Source organism: Papio anubis, chromosome 18 (assembly GCF_008728515.1).
Source record: "Papio anubis isolate 15944 chromosome 18, Panubis1.0, whole genome shotgun sequence".
Lineage (NCBI taxonomy): Eukaryota > Metazoa > Chordata > Mammalia > Primates > Cercopithecidae > Papio > Papio anubis.
The window spans coordinates 46,767,275-46,782,363 of NC_044993.1; the positions used below are offsets into that span (position 1 = coordinate 46,767,275).

At 57.2% G+C, this 15,089-nt stretch overlaps 3 protein-coding genes across 8 annotated transcripts; 2 read left to right on the plus strand and 1 right to left on the minus strand.

Moving 5' to 3' along the window:
- Positions 1–1,539: 1,539 nt before the first annotated feature.
- On the minus strand, positions 1,540–3,182 carry BOLA2B (bolA family member 2B). 2 transcript variants are annotated; one of them, XM_003916759.5, is made up of 3 exons: positions 2,337–3,182; positions 2,163–2,260; positions 1,540–1,864 (listed from the first exon to the last, which is right to left on the minus strand). In XM_003916759.5, exons 1-3 carry the CDS (start codon positions 2,595–2,597, stop codon positions 1,765–1,767), a joined length of 459 nt encoding a protein of 152 aa, XP_003916808.2. In that variant the 5' UTR covers positions 2,598–3,182; the 3' UTR covers positions 1,540–1,764. The 2 variants fall into 2 exon arrangements, with proteins under 2 accessions (XP_003916808.2, XP_017808781.2); XM_017953292.2 differs by having other exon boundaries at positions 1,814–1,864; positions 2,163–2,222; positions 2,337–2,623.
- On the plus strand, positions 2,647–6,264 carry SLX1A (SLX1 homolog A, structure-specific endonuclease subunit). Its single transcript, XM_003916757.3, has 6 exons — positions 2,647–3,076; positions 3,568–3,619; positions 3,714–4,055; positions 5,673–5,800; positions 5,969–6,056; positions 6,136–6,264. The coding sequence occupies exons 1-6, from the start codon at positions 2,889–2,891 to the stop codon at positions 6,163–6,165; spliced, it is 828 nt and encodes a 275-aa protein (XP_003916806.2). The 5' UTR covers positions 2,647–2,888; the 3' UTR covers positions 6,166–6,264.
- A 1,540-nt stretch (positions 6,265–7,804) lies between these two features.
- Positions 7,805–13,233, plus strand: LOC101009759 (sulfotransferase 1A3). Of its 5 annotated transcripts, none has more exons than XM_021931880.2 (8): positions 7,805–9,124; positions 9,654–9,805; positions 9,910–10,035; positions 10,125–10,222; positions 11,610–11,736; positions 11,832–11,926; positions 12,423–12,603; positions 12,730–13,233. In XM_021931880.2, the coding sequence occupies exons 2-8, from the start codon at positions 9,658–9,660 to the stop codon at positions 12,840–12,842; spliced, it is 888 nt and encodes a 295-aa protein (XP_021787572.2). In that variant the 5' UTR covers positions 7,805–9,124; positions 9,654–9,657; the 3' UTR covers positions 12,843–13,233. The 5 variants fall into 5 exon arrangements, 3 of the variants coding, with proteins under 3 accessions (XP_021787572.2, XP_031514199.1, XP_031514198.1); XM_031658339.1 differs by having other exon boundaries at positions 7,805–8,257; positions 9,623–9,805; XM_031658338.1 differs by having other exon boundaries at positions 7,805–8,257.
- Positions 13,234–15,089: the final 1,856 nt, after the last annotated feature.

Consider the following 15,089-nt stretch of genomic DNA (forward strand, 5'->3'; position numbering starts at 1 on the left):
GACCACCCATGGCCTCATTTCCAGGCCCCACCTCTTCAGTATGCCATAGAAAACTACCTGGGCAGTAGAGGTGTGGGAAGAAAACAAAAGAAAGCCGGGCATGGTGGTTCATGCCTGTAATTCCAACACTTTGGGAGGCCGAGGCAGGCGGATCACCTGAGGTTGGGAGTTCAAGACCAACCTGACCAACATGGAGAAACCCCATCTCTATTAAAAATACAAAATTAGACGGGCGTGGTGGTGCATACCTGTAATCCCAGCTACTTGGGAGGCTGAGGCAGGAGAATCGCTTGAACCCAGGAGGCGGAGGTTGTGGTGAGCCGAGATCATGCCATTGCACTCCAGCCTGGGCAACAAGAGCAAAACTCCGTCTCAAAAACAAACAAACAAACAAACAAAAACAAAAATTACCTGGGCGTGGTGGCGTGCGCCTGTAATCCCAGCTACTAGGGAGGCTGAGGTAGGAGAATCGCTTGAACCCAGGAGGCGGAAGTTGTAGTGAGCCAAGATCGCGCCACTGCACTCCAGCCTGGGCAACAGAGCAAGACTCCGTCTAAAAAAAACCCAAAAACAAACAAACAAAAAAAACGCAGGAGAACAGAGTGTGTGATGGCTGAAACTTGCAATTTCTCACTCTCAACAAGCCCTGGCCCCCACTGGGGCTCCCTCCCTAGGTCTCAGGGACCTCTGTTCAAAGTCCTAGCACAGGCACAGTGGCTCCCGCCTATAATCCCAGCACTTTGGGAGACCAAGGCAGGCAGATCACTTGAGGCCAGGAGTTTGAGACCGGCCTGGCCAACATGGTGAAACCTTGTCTCTACTAAAAGTACAAATATTAGCCGGGCATGGTGGCGCATGCTTGTAATCCCAGCTACTCAGGAGGCTGAAGCACAAGAATCTTTCCAACCTGGGAGGCAGAGGTTGCAATTAGCTGAGATAGTGCCACTGCACTCCAGCCTGGGCGACAGAGCAAGACCCTGTCTGAAACAAACAAACAAAAAACAATTAAAAAAAACAAGGTCCTAGCAACCCTACTAACCTGTGGTGAAGACTGATACCCAGGGCATTACCTGCCCCAATTTTCTGACTCAGGTCAGCCTTATATTCCTGCTCTAATCTCACCCCTACCCCCGTCCCACACCCACTATTCCAAAAACTTCCATGGTCCTCCAGGGGGCAGCTGTAGACACACCAAGCCCAGGGCTATGGAGCCACTGGAACCTTCTCCAGCGGGTCTGAAAACATCAGCATTCCAGGTGTTGATGAACCCCTACTTGGGCACACTCCCTCTTGGGCCTGAGAAGGTCGGGGGAACGTGCAGGGAATATGTGGAATTCTATATGGTGCCTCTGATACTGCAGTGATGTCGGGGAGAGGGAGAGGTTTGTTCAACTGGTCAGGGCCCTGAAACCCGGATCACTTTCTCATCTCTGCATCTTGAAGGCTGGCAGAGAGCAGGAACCCTGAGCTCTCTGGGAGTTGGGTGGCTGGTGGCAGTACAGACTCCCAGACGTCTACACAGAGTTACAGAGAGAAGGCTTTCTCGGTAGACCCTGGAAGGGACTTTTACAGTAGAACTTTCATTTTACAAGCAGGGATAGAGGCCTAGATGGGGAGACGGACGTGTCCAAGGTAAAACAATGGACGGAGGCGGGGCAGGGAGAGGCCAGGTCCTAGACTCGGCCTCAGCACCCCTCCCACACACACACCGACACAGAAGCTGGTCCAGATTTATAATTTAATGGCTGTGTAGATCCCAGTCTCTCATTTCTGTCGCTCACGTGCCCACTGCTCTGGGGTCAGGGTTTTCTGTTCAAAGGCATGGATGTGCGGGAGCTCTTCTGCTAGGCACGCGTTTACCAGCCTGGGGCGAGAGATGGGGTTAGGAAAAGGCAGGCGAGGATTGCACACCCCGAGACTAGGGTGACCCAAGAGACTGTGGGTGTCTCCAAGGTTGTAGTCCCCGGGCCGTGGGAACATGTACGTGGGGAGAGGGTCTACATCGAAATACTCGAAGCAGGGGTCACGAAGGCGGGATCCTCAAGGTCCCTGAGCCACGCCGCGGGGGAGTGCGGGAGTTAGGTTGCAGGGGTAGGGGGAGTGGCTGGGGTTGTGGTGCAGGAGCTGAGACCGCGCTGGGCAAGGTGCTCCCAGGGCCTCACCTGTGTCTCTGAAGCAGCGGTTTCCCCTCGAACTTGGCCGACACCACCAGGACTCGGAAGCTACAGGCGCAACGGTTGAGGGTCGTGTCCTCCACCTCCTACCGAGCGGAAGAATATGAATGGTGCCGAATCCGCCTCCCGAGCTCTTTTCTCCCGTCCGGCTGCTCAACTCACCACATGCTCCGCCTCCAGGTCCCGCTGCAGCTTCTCCCGGAGGTATTCGGCGCTGAGTTCCATGGCGGTAGTCCAGCTGGGACGGCAGCCCAGCGGGGACACAACCCCTGCTCCGACGCCGGCCACGCTGTCTTGCAGCCTTACAGGAGCCACTTCCGCTGGGAAACTCACTTCCGCCCTTACTAAGGCGTACGTCAACGCAGTACTTCCGCCCTCAAGCAGCCGGGCTTTCCAACAGTTCGGGCTTTTCGCTCTTGCCATCTGTCAGCCAATCAGAGTCTGAGGAAGGTGGGACTCGGGCGGAGCCAATGCTGAATGGTAGGCGCTCGCTGACTGGACAGCAGTCTGGCTTCCGCGGTCGGACTTCTACCCCCGCCTCCAGACAGGAGAGGGGCACGTACCCGCGCTACGGCGGCCTCCAGGCTGCCTCCGGATAGTCCCCGAGAGCTTGTTCCGAAGCAAGCACCCTGCAGCCCTAGCGATCCACCCCTCCCCTGGACCCTAGGTCACGGCAATCAACCCCCTGCTGCGGTTCCCGAACCACAAGGCCCGATGGGTCCCGCGGGGGTCACGGCGAGGCCAGGGCGCTTCTTCGGCGTCTACCTGCTCTACTGCCTGAACCCCCGGTACCGGGGCCGCGTCTACGTGGGGTTCACTGTCAACCCTGCTCGTCGGGTCCAGCAGCACAATGGGGGCCGCAAAAAAGGCGGGGCCTGGCGGACCAGCGGGCGAGGGCCTTGGTGAGACAGGGAGGGCTTCTGTGCCGGGAGGAAGGCTTCCCGGACGAGGGGGACCCCGCGGGGCACAGGCCTGATGAGAAACATCGGCCAGGACTGTGACATGGGCGAGGCCTCTGGGGCGGGGACTGGGCCTGTCGCAGGGGAGGAGCGTGACGGGGAGGCGGTGCCCGGGGCATCTCCGCGGCGGAACTCAGGGAAGGAGCTAGCTGGGGCGGAGGCGGTGATCCAGGCTGGGTTCCAGCGTAGGGGTCTTGGTGGGCACGCTGGGGTCGGGTGGAGCGCAGGAGGGAGAGGAGGGGGGGGACAGGTGAGTACTTGGGCTGGAGGCAGGGCCTGAGGTGGTCAGGTGCAGGGGGCGTGCCTTCAGGCCGGGGCGGGGCTTGGAGCTCGGCTGAAGCCGGGAATGAGGACCCTGCTCTTGGGTGGGATTGGAGGGGACCCGCGGCTAAGGCTCTGGGCTGCGACAGGGACACCCCCTTTCTCCTCCCCAGGGAGATGGTGCTCGTCGTGCACGGCTTCCCGTCCGCCGTGGCTGCCCTTCGGGTAAGGAAGGAGACCGGGCGGCAGCGGCCGGGCGAGGGTTTGGGGTCCGCCCCTTGCTCCGAGCCGCCCTGACGCCCCTGTACCCCGCCCGCAGTTTGAGTGGGCCTGGCAACATCCTCATGCCTCGCGCCGCCTGGCGCACGTGGGGCCTCGCCTGCGCGGAGAGACGGCCTTCGCGTTCCACCTGCGCGTGCTGGCGCACATGCTGCGCGCACCGCCTTGGGCGCGCCTCCCGCTCACGTTGCGCTGGCTGCGCCCCGACCTCCGCCAGGACCTCTGCCTGCCGCCGCCGCCGCACGTGCCCCTAGCCTTCGGGCCTCCACCGCCCCAGGCCCCGGCCCCAAGGCGCCGCGCAGGTCCCTTTGATGACGCTGAGCCTGAGCCAGACCAGGGGGATCCAGGGGCTTGCTGCTCCCTGTGCGCCCAGACCATCCAGGTGAGGTCCCCGCCAGGCACGGGCGGCTCTAGGGTCCAGACGACTTCGGATCCAGCTCTTTCTTGAGGGAAACCCACTGACACTCTTTGGCCACCCTATCCCCATCTCTAAGATGCAGATGCTATAGTACTTACGGCCATTCCTGAGCAAAGCAGGACCTGCTCAGGGCCTTCACCATTTCCCCTTTGATGAAAAGATTCTTCCCTAGGCCATCTGTCTTGATAACCTACCACCTTCTCAGTGAGGTCTTCTCTGGTTCCCGATTTATAATCGCAGCTCTGAGTAGTCGGGCATGGTGGCAAGCAGGAGACTGTAATCCCAGCTACTGGGAAGGCTGTGGTGGGAGGATTGCTTAAGCCCAGGAGTTCAAGGGTGCAGTAAGCTACGATCGCTCCGCTGCACTCCAGTGTGGTCGACAGGGCATGACCCTGTCTATCTCTCTCTTTTTTTTAGAGGGAGTCTTGCTCTGTTGCCCAGGCTGGAGTGCAGTGATCTCAGCTCACTGGAACCTCCGCCTCCCAGGTTCAAGCGATTCTCCTGTCTCAACCTCCCAAGTGTGCCACCACACCTGCCCAATTTTTGTGTTTTTAGTAGAGATGGGGTTTCACCATGTTGGCCAGGCTGGTCTCAAACTCCTGACCTCAAGTGATCTGCCTGCCTCAGCCTCCCAGAGTGCTGGGATTACAGGCGTGAGCCATCATGCCTGGACATGACCCTGTCTCTAAAACAATGTAATGAATTGCAGCTCATTCTTGTGCACTTTTCTGCTACCCCCTTTCCCTTAACACTTAATATTGTCTGGCATGCTACGTGTTTTCTGGATCTCATTAGTCACTCCCACCCCAACTGCCATACTGCACTCTCGGAGGGCAGCACTTACCACTGCTGTGGAACAAAGTTCTGCATAGAGCCGATGGCCCAGAAATTTTCTTTTCCTTTTTCTTTTTTTTTGGGACGGAATCTCACTCTGTTTCTCAGGCTGGAATGTAATGGTGCGATCTTGGCTCACCGCAACCTCTGCCTCCCGGTTTCAAGCAATTCTCCTGCCTCAGCCTCTGGAGTAGCTGGGATTACAGGCATCTGCCACCGCGCCTGGCTAATTTTTGTATTTTTAGTAGAGACGGGGTTTCAACCATGTTGGCCGGGCTGGTCTCAAACTCCTGACCTCAGGTGATCCTGCCCACCTAAGCCTCCCAAAATGCTGGTATTACAGGCATGAGCCACTGTGCCCGGCCTAAATATTTAATAAAATAATGGATGATGGGTGCCTTCTACTGAGCTCCTGCTAATTGCCAGTGAGTGGAGGACTTGCCCTGTGGAGATTCAGTGACCTGCAGGGGGTTGTTTAGCTGTGAGAAAGTTCAGTCCTGGCTGCAGTGGTGAGGCTGTGACTTAATCAGTCACTGCTGATATTCACAGGGCATTCACCAGCTTAGTCCCAGGGGCAAGGATTTTAACCCTGCACCTCAGTTTCTTCATTCGTAAGATGCAAATAAGAGTCACTGCTGCCTCACGGAATGCAGCTGTGTGATGCCCGGAACAGTGTCTGCTGCACAGGGGGCGTGCTGCCAGCTCCCTCTCCCTCCTTGTCTCTTACCTGCCGGCTGCCTGGGACAGGATGAAGAGGGGCCCTTGTGTTGCCCCAACCCTGGCTGCTGGCTAAGGGCCCACATGATCTGCCTGGCAGAGGAGTTCCTTCGGGAAGAACCAGGGCAGCTTCTGCCTCTAGAGGGCCAATGCCCTAGGTGAGTGCAGTCCCCCAGCCCCAGCCTGGTCCAGCTCTGGGAAGAGGGTGCCCAGTTGTGCAATCCAGGCCCAGGCAGCTGAGTCCTCATCTCAGCATCCAGGGCCGATACTGGAGGGGGCTTGTGGCATCTGACTCTGTATCTCCTACCTGCCCCTCTCCTTGGTAGCTGTGAGAAGTCACTGCTTTGGGGAGACCTGATCTGGCTATGCCAGATGGACACTGAGAAAGAAGTAGAAGACTCAGAATTAGAAGAGGTGAGTGGGCTTTGGTGGCGGGCTCCCTACCCTGCTATCTGCCCTGGTCTGCCTGTGACCAACTTTCTTACCTCTGCAGGCACACTGGACAGACCTGCTGGAGACCTGATCCTCAGTGTCCCTACCCACCTCCTACCTCTTTTCTGTGCCACCTGCCGCGGGTCCAGCGGGTTTTTACTTGAGTACAATAAAGTCTGAGTCAAGGGTGCCTTATGGTGGATGCCGAGGGTGGGGGTGGAGCTAGCAGCCCAAGGTCCTGCCAGTCACGGGGCTTCCTCAGGGGCACAGAGGAGGCAGGAGGGGCCCCTGGCACTAGCATGTGAACAGCTTCTACTCTGCCTGGAAACCCCATGCCTCAGCTTTCCCCCACTTGCCTCTGAGCTCATGCAATTCTTGAAAGCCTGGGAGACTTACCTTGGAATTGAATGCAAATAGGACAAAGACCACGGAGGATGGGGGGATGCCCTCCTTCCACGGGGCCCTGTGGCTTCCAGTTTCTTGTCTGTGGAGCCTCTAATCTCTTGTCTGTGGAGCCTCCTTCAAACCCAGGGAAAGAAAAGCACTTGCCAGGGTTGTTGTTCTTCTAGGATCTTCTATTGATGCTCTGTGAGGTTGCCCGGAAGCCATGAAGCTGGGGTTGGCTCCCAGGGCGATGGGACTCCAGTGTCCTTGTCCTTTCTTGTTCTTTCTTTTTTTTTTGTCACCCAGGCTGGAGCGCAATGGCGCAGTCTTGGCTCACTGCAACCTCCGCCTCCCGGGTTCAAGCAATTCTCCTGCCTCAGGCTCCCAAGTAGCTGGGACTACAGTAATGTGCCACCACGCCTGGCTAATTTTTGTATTTTTAGTAGAGACGGGGATTCATTATGTTGGCCAGGCTGGTCTGGAACTCCTGACCTCATAATCTGCCCGCCTCGTCCTCCCAGAGTGCTGGGATTACAGGCATGAATCACTACACCTGGTCTTTTTTTTTTTTTTTGAGACAGAGTCTCACTCTGTTGCCCAGGCTGGAGTGCAGTGGCATGATCTTGGCTCACCGAAACCTCCACCTCCTGGGTTCAAGCGATTCTCTTGCCTCAGCCTCCCAAGTAGCTAGGATTACAGGTGCCCGCCATCATGCCCAGCTAATTTTTGTATTTTTAGTAGAGACAGGGTTTTACCATGTTGGCCAGCCTGGTCTTGAACTGCTGACCTCATGTGATCCTGCCACATCAGCGTCCCAAAGTACTGGGATTACAGGTGTGAGCCACCATGCTCAGCCTCTTTCTTGTTCTGTACGTCCATGCTCTGCCCCACTTCTGTCCCTTCACTCTGCCCATACACATCACTCCAGACTGGCCTTGTGGTCAGAGCCTAGAATGCCTGGGCTGCTGGGGGCCTATGGACTGCACTGGGCCAGAACCCCTGCCGCCTTCAAGACTGGCCTGTAGCCAGCAGTTAGGTGACTTTTCCCGGGCCTGCCTATCCCACCTTTCCCTTCCATCCACTCACCTCCCTTGCCTGGGTCAATTAGAGAAAGCTTGTCAGCCAGGCCTGTAATCTCAGCACTTTGGGAGGCCGAGGCAAGCGGATCATCTGAGCTCAGGAGTTTGAGACCAGCCTGGCCAACATGGCGAAACCCTGTCTCTACTGAAAAAGGAAAAATTAGCCGGGTGTGGTGGCGCACACCTGTAATCCCAGCTACTTGGGAGGCTGAGACAGGAGAATCACTTGAACCCAGGAGGTGGAGGTTACAGTGAACTGAGATCATGACTCTGTCTCACAAAAAAAAAAAAAAAAAAAAAAAAAAGAAAGCTTGTCCGTTGGTCCGCCCTGCAGGGTAGAGTTCAGTGGGAGGGTCAGGAGCCTGGTGACAGCTCAAAAACAAAGCAAAACAAAACAAAAAAACCCCAAATACCAATGTTGGCCCCTTTTGCCTTTCATTCTTATGTTTTCTACACACTAAACTCACATCTTGGGTTTGTAGATCACTCCAAGCTTGGCTGGAGCTGTGGTGCTAAGGAGGGTAATAGAGAAGCTTCCCCACCCTCAACCCCACCCCTTCCTTCCTGGAATTGAGTCAAGTCCCAGCCCTGACTCTAGATCCCTCCCACATTGGACCTTCAAAACCCTCAGGGCAGAGAGCAGCCCTGCACTCCCTACACTGCATCCACACTCAGCCCCTGCAGGCAAGGAGAGCACGGGCCAGGTTCCCGAGAGCTCAGGTGAGTGACACAGTGGAATGGCTCAGGGTGCCCTCACCCTGCTCAGCTTGTGGCTCCAACATTCCAGAAGCTGAGGCCTCTGTCATCCCTGCCCTTTCCCATGGATATCCCATTTCAATTAGACAACCCAGTCTGGCCAGAATCCCCCTCCATTCCTTCTTTTCCTTTGTATATTTTTGAGACAAGGTGTTGCTCTGTCACCCAGTCTGGAGTGTAGTGGGATCCTGGCCCACTGCAGCCTCAAATTCCTAGGCTAAGGCAATCCTGCCGCCACAGCCTCCTGAGTAGCTGGGGTTACAAGAGCAAGCCACCACACCCGGCTAATTTTGAAAACTATTTTGTGTAGAGGAGAGGGGTTGCTTTGTTGTCCAGGTTGGTCTCAAACTCTGGGGCTCAAGGGATCCTTTCCCGTTGGCCTCCCAAGGCTCTGGGATTACAGGCGGAAGTCACCCTGCCTGCGCCCCTCCTTTTGCTGAGTCATCAGAGTTTTCATTCCCACACCAGGCTCTGGCTCCCAATACCAGCTTAGTTGCTCAATGGGCCGTGTTTGTCCTGGAGCCCAGATGGACTGTGGCCGGGCAAGTGGATCACAGGCCTGGCCGGCCTGGGAGGTTTCCACATGTGAGGGGCCTGAGGGGCTCAAGGAGGGGAGCACTGGGGAGAGGAGCCCACTGGATGGAGGCTGGGGGTCACAGCAGGAAATGATGAGACAAAGGGCACTGGCTGGCAGGAAGACGCATAGGCAGGCCCTGGAGCTTCCTCAGTGCAGCTGGACTCTCCTGGAGACCGTCACACACCTGCGCCGCGAGGGTGCTTTCACTGGTCTGCACCACGGCCCAGGCCCTGGGATTTTGAACAGCTCTGCAGGTGAATGAAAGGTGTGGCCAGGCTGGGGAACCACCGCACTAGAGGCTGACCTGGTTTCAGTCCCAGACCCGCCACTGACTGGCTTTGTTGAGCACGGGCAAGTTGCTCAGCCTCCCTAGGCCTCAGTGACATCCCTGAAAGCAAAATCTCTGCCAAGGGGCAGCTGGGCGGTGGCTCACACCTGTAATCCCAGCACTTTGGGAGGCTGAGGCAGATGAATCACTTGAGGCCAGGAGTTCGAGACCAGCCTGGCCAACATGGTGAAACCCCATCTCTACTTAAAAAAAAAAAAATTAGCTGAGCGTGGTTGTACATGCTTGTAATCCTAGCTACTTGCGAGGCCAAGGCGGGAGGATTGCTTGAACCCAAGAGGCAGAGTTTGCAGTGAGCTGAGATTGTGCCACTGCACTCCAGCTTGGGTGACAGAGTGAGACTCTATCTGAGGAAAAAAAAAAAAAAAAAGAATTCCGCACATGGTGCTGTTGTGATGGTGTTAAGGGAATGGGCCTGGCTCTGGCCCCTGACGCAGGAACATGGAACTGATCCAGGATGCTTCCCGCCTGCCACTGGAGTACGTGAAGGGGGTCCCGCTCATCAAGTGCTTTGCAGAGGCACTGGGACCCCTGCAGAGCTTCCGGGCCCAGCCCGATGACCTGCTCATCAGCACCTACCCCAAGTCCGGTAGGTGAGGAGGGCCACCCACCCTCTCCCAGGTGGCAGTCCCCACCTTGGCCAGCGAGGTTGTGCCCTCGGCCTGCTCACTTCCCATCTCCCTCCCTCTCCAGGCACCACCTGGGTGAGCCAAATACTGGACATGATTTACCAGGGCGGCGACCTGGAGAAGTGTAACCGGGCTCCCATCTACATACGGGTGCCCTTCCTTGAGGCCAATGATCCAGGGGATCCCTCAGGTGCATGGCTGGGTCCTGGGTGCAAGTGGAGGGGAGGAAGACAGGGCTGGGGCTTCAGCTCACCAGACCTTCCCTGACCCACTGCTCAGGGATGGAGATGCTGAAAGACACACCGGCCCCACGGCTCATCAAGTCACACCTGCCCTTGGCCCTGCTCCCCCAGACTCTGTTGGATCAGAAGGTTAAGGTGAGACCTGGCACAATGGTTCACACCTGTCATCCCAGTTTGAGGCTGAGGTGGGAGGATCCCTTGAAGGCGAGAGATGGAGACCAGCCTGGGCAACATTGCTGTAGAGATGGCATCCCATCTCTACAAAAAAAATTAAAAACCTGGTGTGGTGGCACAGACTGTTCCCACTTAGGAGGCTCAGCGGGGAGGATTGTTTATGTGAATTGGAGGCTGCAATGAGCCCTGATCCTGCTGCTGCCCTCCAGCCTGGGCAACACAGCAAAACCATCTCTACAAAAAAAAAAAAGTTCCTGCTGAGTGGCAAGGAAAGCCAGGAAGGGGAGCTCAGGCGCCCCCCAGCCATGTTCCTGTTCTTCTGGAAGGGCCTCCTCACTTCTACGAGGCTCATCATCACATCTTTTTTTTTTTTGAGACAGAGTCTTGCTCTATCACCTTGGCTGCAGTGCAGTGGCGTGATCTCGGCTCACTGCAACCTCAGCCTCCTGAGTAGCTGGGATTACAGGCATGCCACCATGCCCGGCTAATTTTTGTATTCTTTTTAGTAGAGACAGAGTTTCACCATGTTGGTCAAGCGGATCTCGAACTCTTGACCTTGTGATCCTCCCGCCTCGACCTCACAAAGTGCTGGGATTACAGGCGTGAGCCACTGTGCCTGGCCCTTTTTTCTTTCTCTCTCTCTCTCTTTTTTTTTTTTTTTTTTTGAGACAGAGTTTCACTCTTATTGCCCAGGCTGGAGTACAATGATGCTATCTTGGCTCACTGCAACCACCGCCTCCTGGATTCAAGCGATTCTCCTGCTTTAGCCTCCCAAGGAGCTGGGATTACAGGCACCTGCCACCACGCCCAGCTAATTTTGTATTTTTGGTAGAGATGGGGTTTTGCCATGTTGGTCAGGCTGGTCTTGAACTCCTGACCTCAGGTGATCGGGCCACCTTGGCCTCCCAAAGTGCTGGGATTACAGGCGTGAGCCACCGTGCCCGGCCTTCATCACATCTTGAGAGAGGACACTGTCTATCTCTTGCTCTGATGAAGGTCCGATGCCAAGATAGTGAGTCTCTGCAGTGCACACTTAAGAAAGGCAATGTGTGGGTACTCACAGGTCAGCAGAGGAGGGGGCTGGTGGGGACCGGGCATGCCTTGCTCCAGATCGGAGTGTGACAGCATTGATGCAGATTATATTAGTATAGAATATGGTCTCAGGGACCAGGCAGGACTTTGGCTTCTGAGCAGGGTTCAGATCCCAGCTTGGCCCTACCTGTGCCGTGAGATCTCAAGCAAGTCAGCCTGTAAGCCTCAGGTTCCTCCTTTGCCAATCCAAGAGGTGAGCTGGCCTGGGGCGAGCTGTGTGGTCATGGCGCTGGGGCTGGGTCCTCTGCCCCTGCAGGTGGTCTATGTTGCCCGAAACCCAAAGGATGTGGCGGTCTCCTACTACCACTTCCACCGTATGGAAAAGTCGCACCCTGAGCCTGGGACCTGGGACAGCTTCCTGGAGAAGTTCATGGCCGGAGAAGGTGGGTTTGACGGGAGGAAGGAGGGTGTGGAGCCAAGAGGTGGTGGCTACAACGCACAGTAACCCTGTGTCACTGCCCCCTGCCCGCTTCTCCAGTGTCCTACGGGTCCTGGTACCAGCACGTGCAGGAGTGGTGGGAGCTGAGCCACACCCACCCTGTTCTCTACCTCTTCTATGAAGACATGAAGGAGGTGAGACCACCTGTGATGCTTCCCCTCATGTGACCCCTGGGGGCAGGCACCTCACAGGGACCCGCCAAGGCCACCCAGCCCTGTTCCTGGGCGGCCCCCACAGCAGGCCCGGATTTGCCATCCTGCCTCCCTGGCCCAGGCCTCCCCGCTACAGCCTCACCTGGCAGCGGGTCCCACACAGCTCTCATCTCCCACAGCTGAGTCAGCTGCATGAGGGGCCACGGATTAGATACTTAGTCTTATTGATTATCCCCACCAAAGGGTGTGCCACCCAGGGCCCCAGTCACGGAAAAAGACCATCCCGGTCCTCACCCATAGGAGCCAAGCCCAGCTCATGATGGGATCACAGGGCAGAGAGCCATTCATTTTACCCCAGGGACCAGGGCCCCAGGGATCAAGGCTCTTCGGGGTTTCTCGGGGAAGTGGCCAGATGCCCTCTGAGGTTAGAGAGGGGACTTGTTTTGTTTTGCTCCACTGAGGAGCCTCTGCTGCTCAGAACCCCAAAAGGGAGATTCGGAAGATCCTGGAGTTTGTGGGGCGCTCCCTGCCAGAGGAGACCGTGGACCTCATGGTTCAACACACGTCATTCAGGGAGATGAAGAAGAACCCTATGGCCAACTACACCACCGTCCCCCAGGAGTACATGGACCACAGCATCTCCCCCTTCATGAGGAAAGGTGGGTGCCGGCCAGCACGGGGGTTTGGGGCCGGTGGGAGCAGCAGCTGGAGCCTCCCCATTGGCACTCACAGCCTCTCTTTGGGCGGGACTCCAGCTTTACTCCCTCCCTCCTTTCCTCCCCCAGGCATGACTGGGGACTGGAAGACCACTTTCACCGTGGCGCAGAATGAGCGCTTCGATGAGGACTATGCGGAGAAGATGGCAGGCTGCAGCCTCAGCTTCCGCTCTGAGCTGTGAGAGCGGCTCCCGGGGTCCCTCCAGAGGGAGTGTGTGAATCTACCCTGACCAATGGGCTCAAGAATAAAGTATGATTTTTGAGTCAGGCACAGTGGCTCACATCTGCAATCCAAGCGATTTGGGAGGCTGAGCTGGGAGGATCGCAATAGGCCACACATTTGAGACCAGCCTGGTAAAATAGTGAGACCTCATCTCTACAAAGATGTAACGTAATTAGCCACATGTGCTGGCACTTACCTGTAGTCCCAGCTACTTGGGAAGCAGAGGCTGGAGGATCATTTCAGCCCAGGAGGTTGTGGATACCGTGAGTTACGATTATGCCCATACACGACAGCCTGGATGACAAGCAAGACCCTCCCTCCAAAGAAAATAAAGTTCAATTAAAATAAAATACGATTTGTGTTCATGTAGAGCCTGTATTGGAAAGGAAGAGAAACTCTGAGCTGAAAAAGTGAATGCCCAGTGGGGCCAGATATGGTCCCCTCTCCCCCAGCCTCCAGCTCCCTAGGTCACCATGTCTGGGCAAGGGAGAAGGGTTTGGAGAAGTAAAACCCAGGAGATGTGTGGAGAGGGGATGTCTGTTTAATCCCAGCATATCCTCTGCTGTCCTGCCCCAGGATGGTGGAGGATGTCGAGTCCACCGGGCGGTGTCACTTTTTCTTGGGCTCCTTGGAAGCCACCAGCTACCTCTGGGCCACACTGAGGTGAGGGGAGTAGCCTTCTGCATAGGAGGTGTCTTCAAACAGGATAGAGTAGTCATCCTGGGGCTGTGGGGCAGGGGGACAGAAGGGGCTGAGAGCAGCCCTCGGGCTGCTGTCACTCACTTGTTGGTGGCATGGCTGTAACTGACCACCTTGGCCAGGATCCACTGCTTGTCTCCATCCACGGCCTTCACCCGGGCAGCCACCTTGTCTCCAGGTCTGGCCACGTAGTCCCCTGAGGCGGGGACGGCCCCACAGAGGAGTGGGGGCCTGTGAGCAGAACAAAGGGCCAGTCCCAGCCCCTGGGCACCAGCCCCTCCCTCGCAGCTGCTGCCCTCACTTGTCACTGGGCTTCCCGATCCACAGGGGCAGGGTCATGGCCGACTGCTGCAGCAGGGTCATCAGCACCCCTCTGCGCATGGTCTTCCGGGGTGGCTCCGAGTCATTGTAGAGACCTGCGATCTTGGCCGCTGTGGGAAGGAAGGGAGGCCTGAGGCCCCAGGGACAGGTGCTGGCCCTGACCCCCCAGCATGCTGCACTGAGCTGTTGGAGGACCCCCTGGGAACCCCCAGCCCCTGAGTGAACCTGAGGGTCCAGCAGGACTGTGACCCGATCAGCCAGGTGGCCTACAGGGGCTGCTGCACTGAACTAAAGAAGGGTGAGACGGCAGCACAGCGGGCACCTGAGGGAAGAAACCAGGCGGCGGACAAAGCGGGTTCTGAGGTACTGGTGAGGTTCTCTTCTTGATGTCGGTGCTGACACAGAAATGTGTTTCGTTAGTGAAAAGTTCCTAAAATTCGAAGGGTCCAGCGGGAATCGGGGTGAGGCCGGGCACTTCTTCAGCATCCAGCTGCTCTACTGCCTGAATCCCTGGTACCCGGGCCCTGTCTATGTGGGGTTCACTGTCAACCCTGTTCGTCAGGTCCAGCAGCACAATGGGGCCACAAAAAAGGTGGAGCTAGGCGGACCAGTGGGCGAGGTCCCTGATAACAGGGGAAGGGTCTCTCTGTCCGGAGGAAGGCTTCCTGGAGGAAGTGGAACCGGGGGGCACAAGCCTGATGAGAGGGACCCGCCAAGCCTGTGACATGGGCGGGGCGTCTAGGGCGAGGACTGAGCCAGTCGCAGGGGAGGAGCCTAACGGGAGGCTGTGCCCTGGTAATCTCGGCGGTGGAAATCCGGGGAGAAGCTGTCTGAGGCAAGGGTGATGATCCAGGCTGGGGTCCAGCGCAGGCGTCTTGATGGGCACGTTGGGGTCGGGTGGAGCACAGGAGGGAGAGGAACGGGAAGAGGTGGGTACCTGGGCTGGAGGCGGGGCCTGAGGTGGGCAGGTGCAGGGGGCGTGCCTTCAGAAGTTGCAGGGCTTGGGGCTCAGCTGAAGCCGGGAGTGAGGACCCCATTCTCAGGCGGGATAGGAGGGAACCCGCGGCGAGGGCGCTGGGCTACGCCCGCAGTGGGGCGCGGCGGGGCTCACAGGACATCGCTGTTCTCCTCCCCAGGGAGATTGTGCTCGTCGTGCACGGCTTCCCGTCTGCCGTGGCCGCCCTTC

Bases quoted from the DNA above. Each gene is read 5' to 3' on its own strand.
- BOLA2B (XM_003916759.5), bottom strand. From the start codon at position 2,597: ATGGCAAGAGCGAAAAGCCCGAACTGTTGGAAAGCCCGGCTGCTTGAG. The intron at 2,261-2,336 runs GTGAGTTGAGCA...TCCGCTCGGTAG, and splicing joins ACCTGGAGGCGGAGCATGTG to GAGGTGGAGGACACGACCCT. The intron at 1,865-2,162 runs GTGAGGCCCTGG...CTCTCGCCCCAG, and splicing joins CCGCTGCTTCAGAGACACAG to GCTGGTAAACGCGTGCCTAG.
- SLX1A (XM_003916757.3), top strand. From the start codon at position 2,889: ATGGGTCCCGCGGGGGTCACGGCGAGGCCAGGGCGCTTCTTCGGCGTC. The intron at 5,801-5,968 runs GTGAGTGCAGTC...TCTCCTTGGTAG, and splicing joins CTAGAGGGCCAATGCCCTAG to CTGTGAGAAGTCACTGCTTT. The intron at 6,057-6,135 runs GTGAGTGGGCTT...TTACCTCTGCAG, and splicing joins AAGACTCAGAATTAGAAGAG to GCACACTGGACAGACCTGCT.
- LOC101009759 (XM_021931880.2), top strand. From the start codon at position 9,658: ATGGAACTGATCCAGGATGCTTCCCGCCTGCCACTGGAGTACGTGAAG. The intron at 10,223-11,609 runs GTGAGACCTGGC...CTGCCCCTGCAG, and splicing joins TGTTGGATCAGAAGGTTAAG to GTGGTCTATGTTGCCCGAAA. The intron at 11,927-12,422 runs GTGAGACCACCT...TCTGCTGCTCAG, and splicing joins TCTATGAAGACATGAAGGAG to AACCCCAAAAGGGAGATTCG.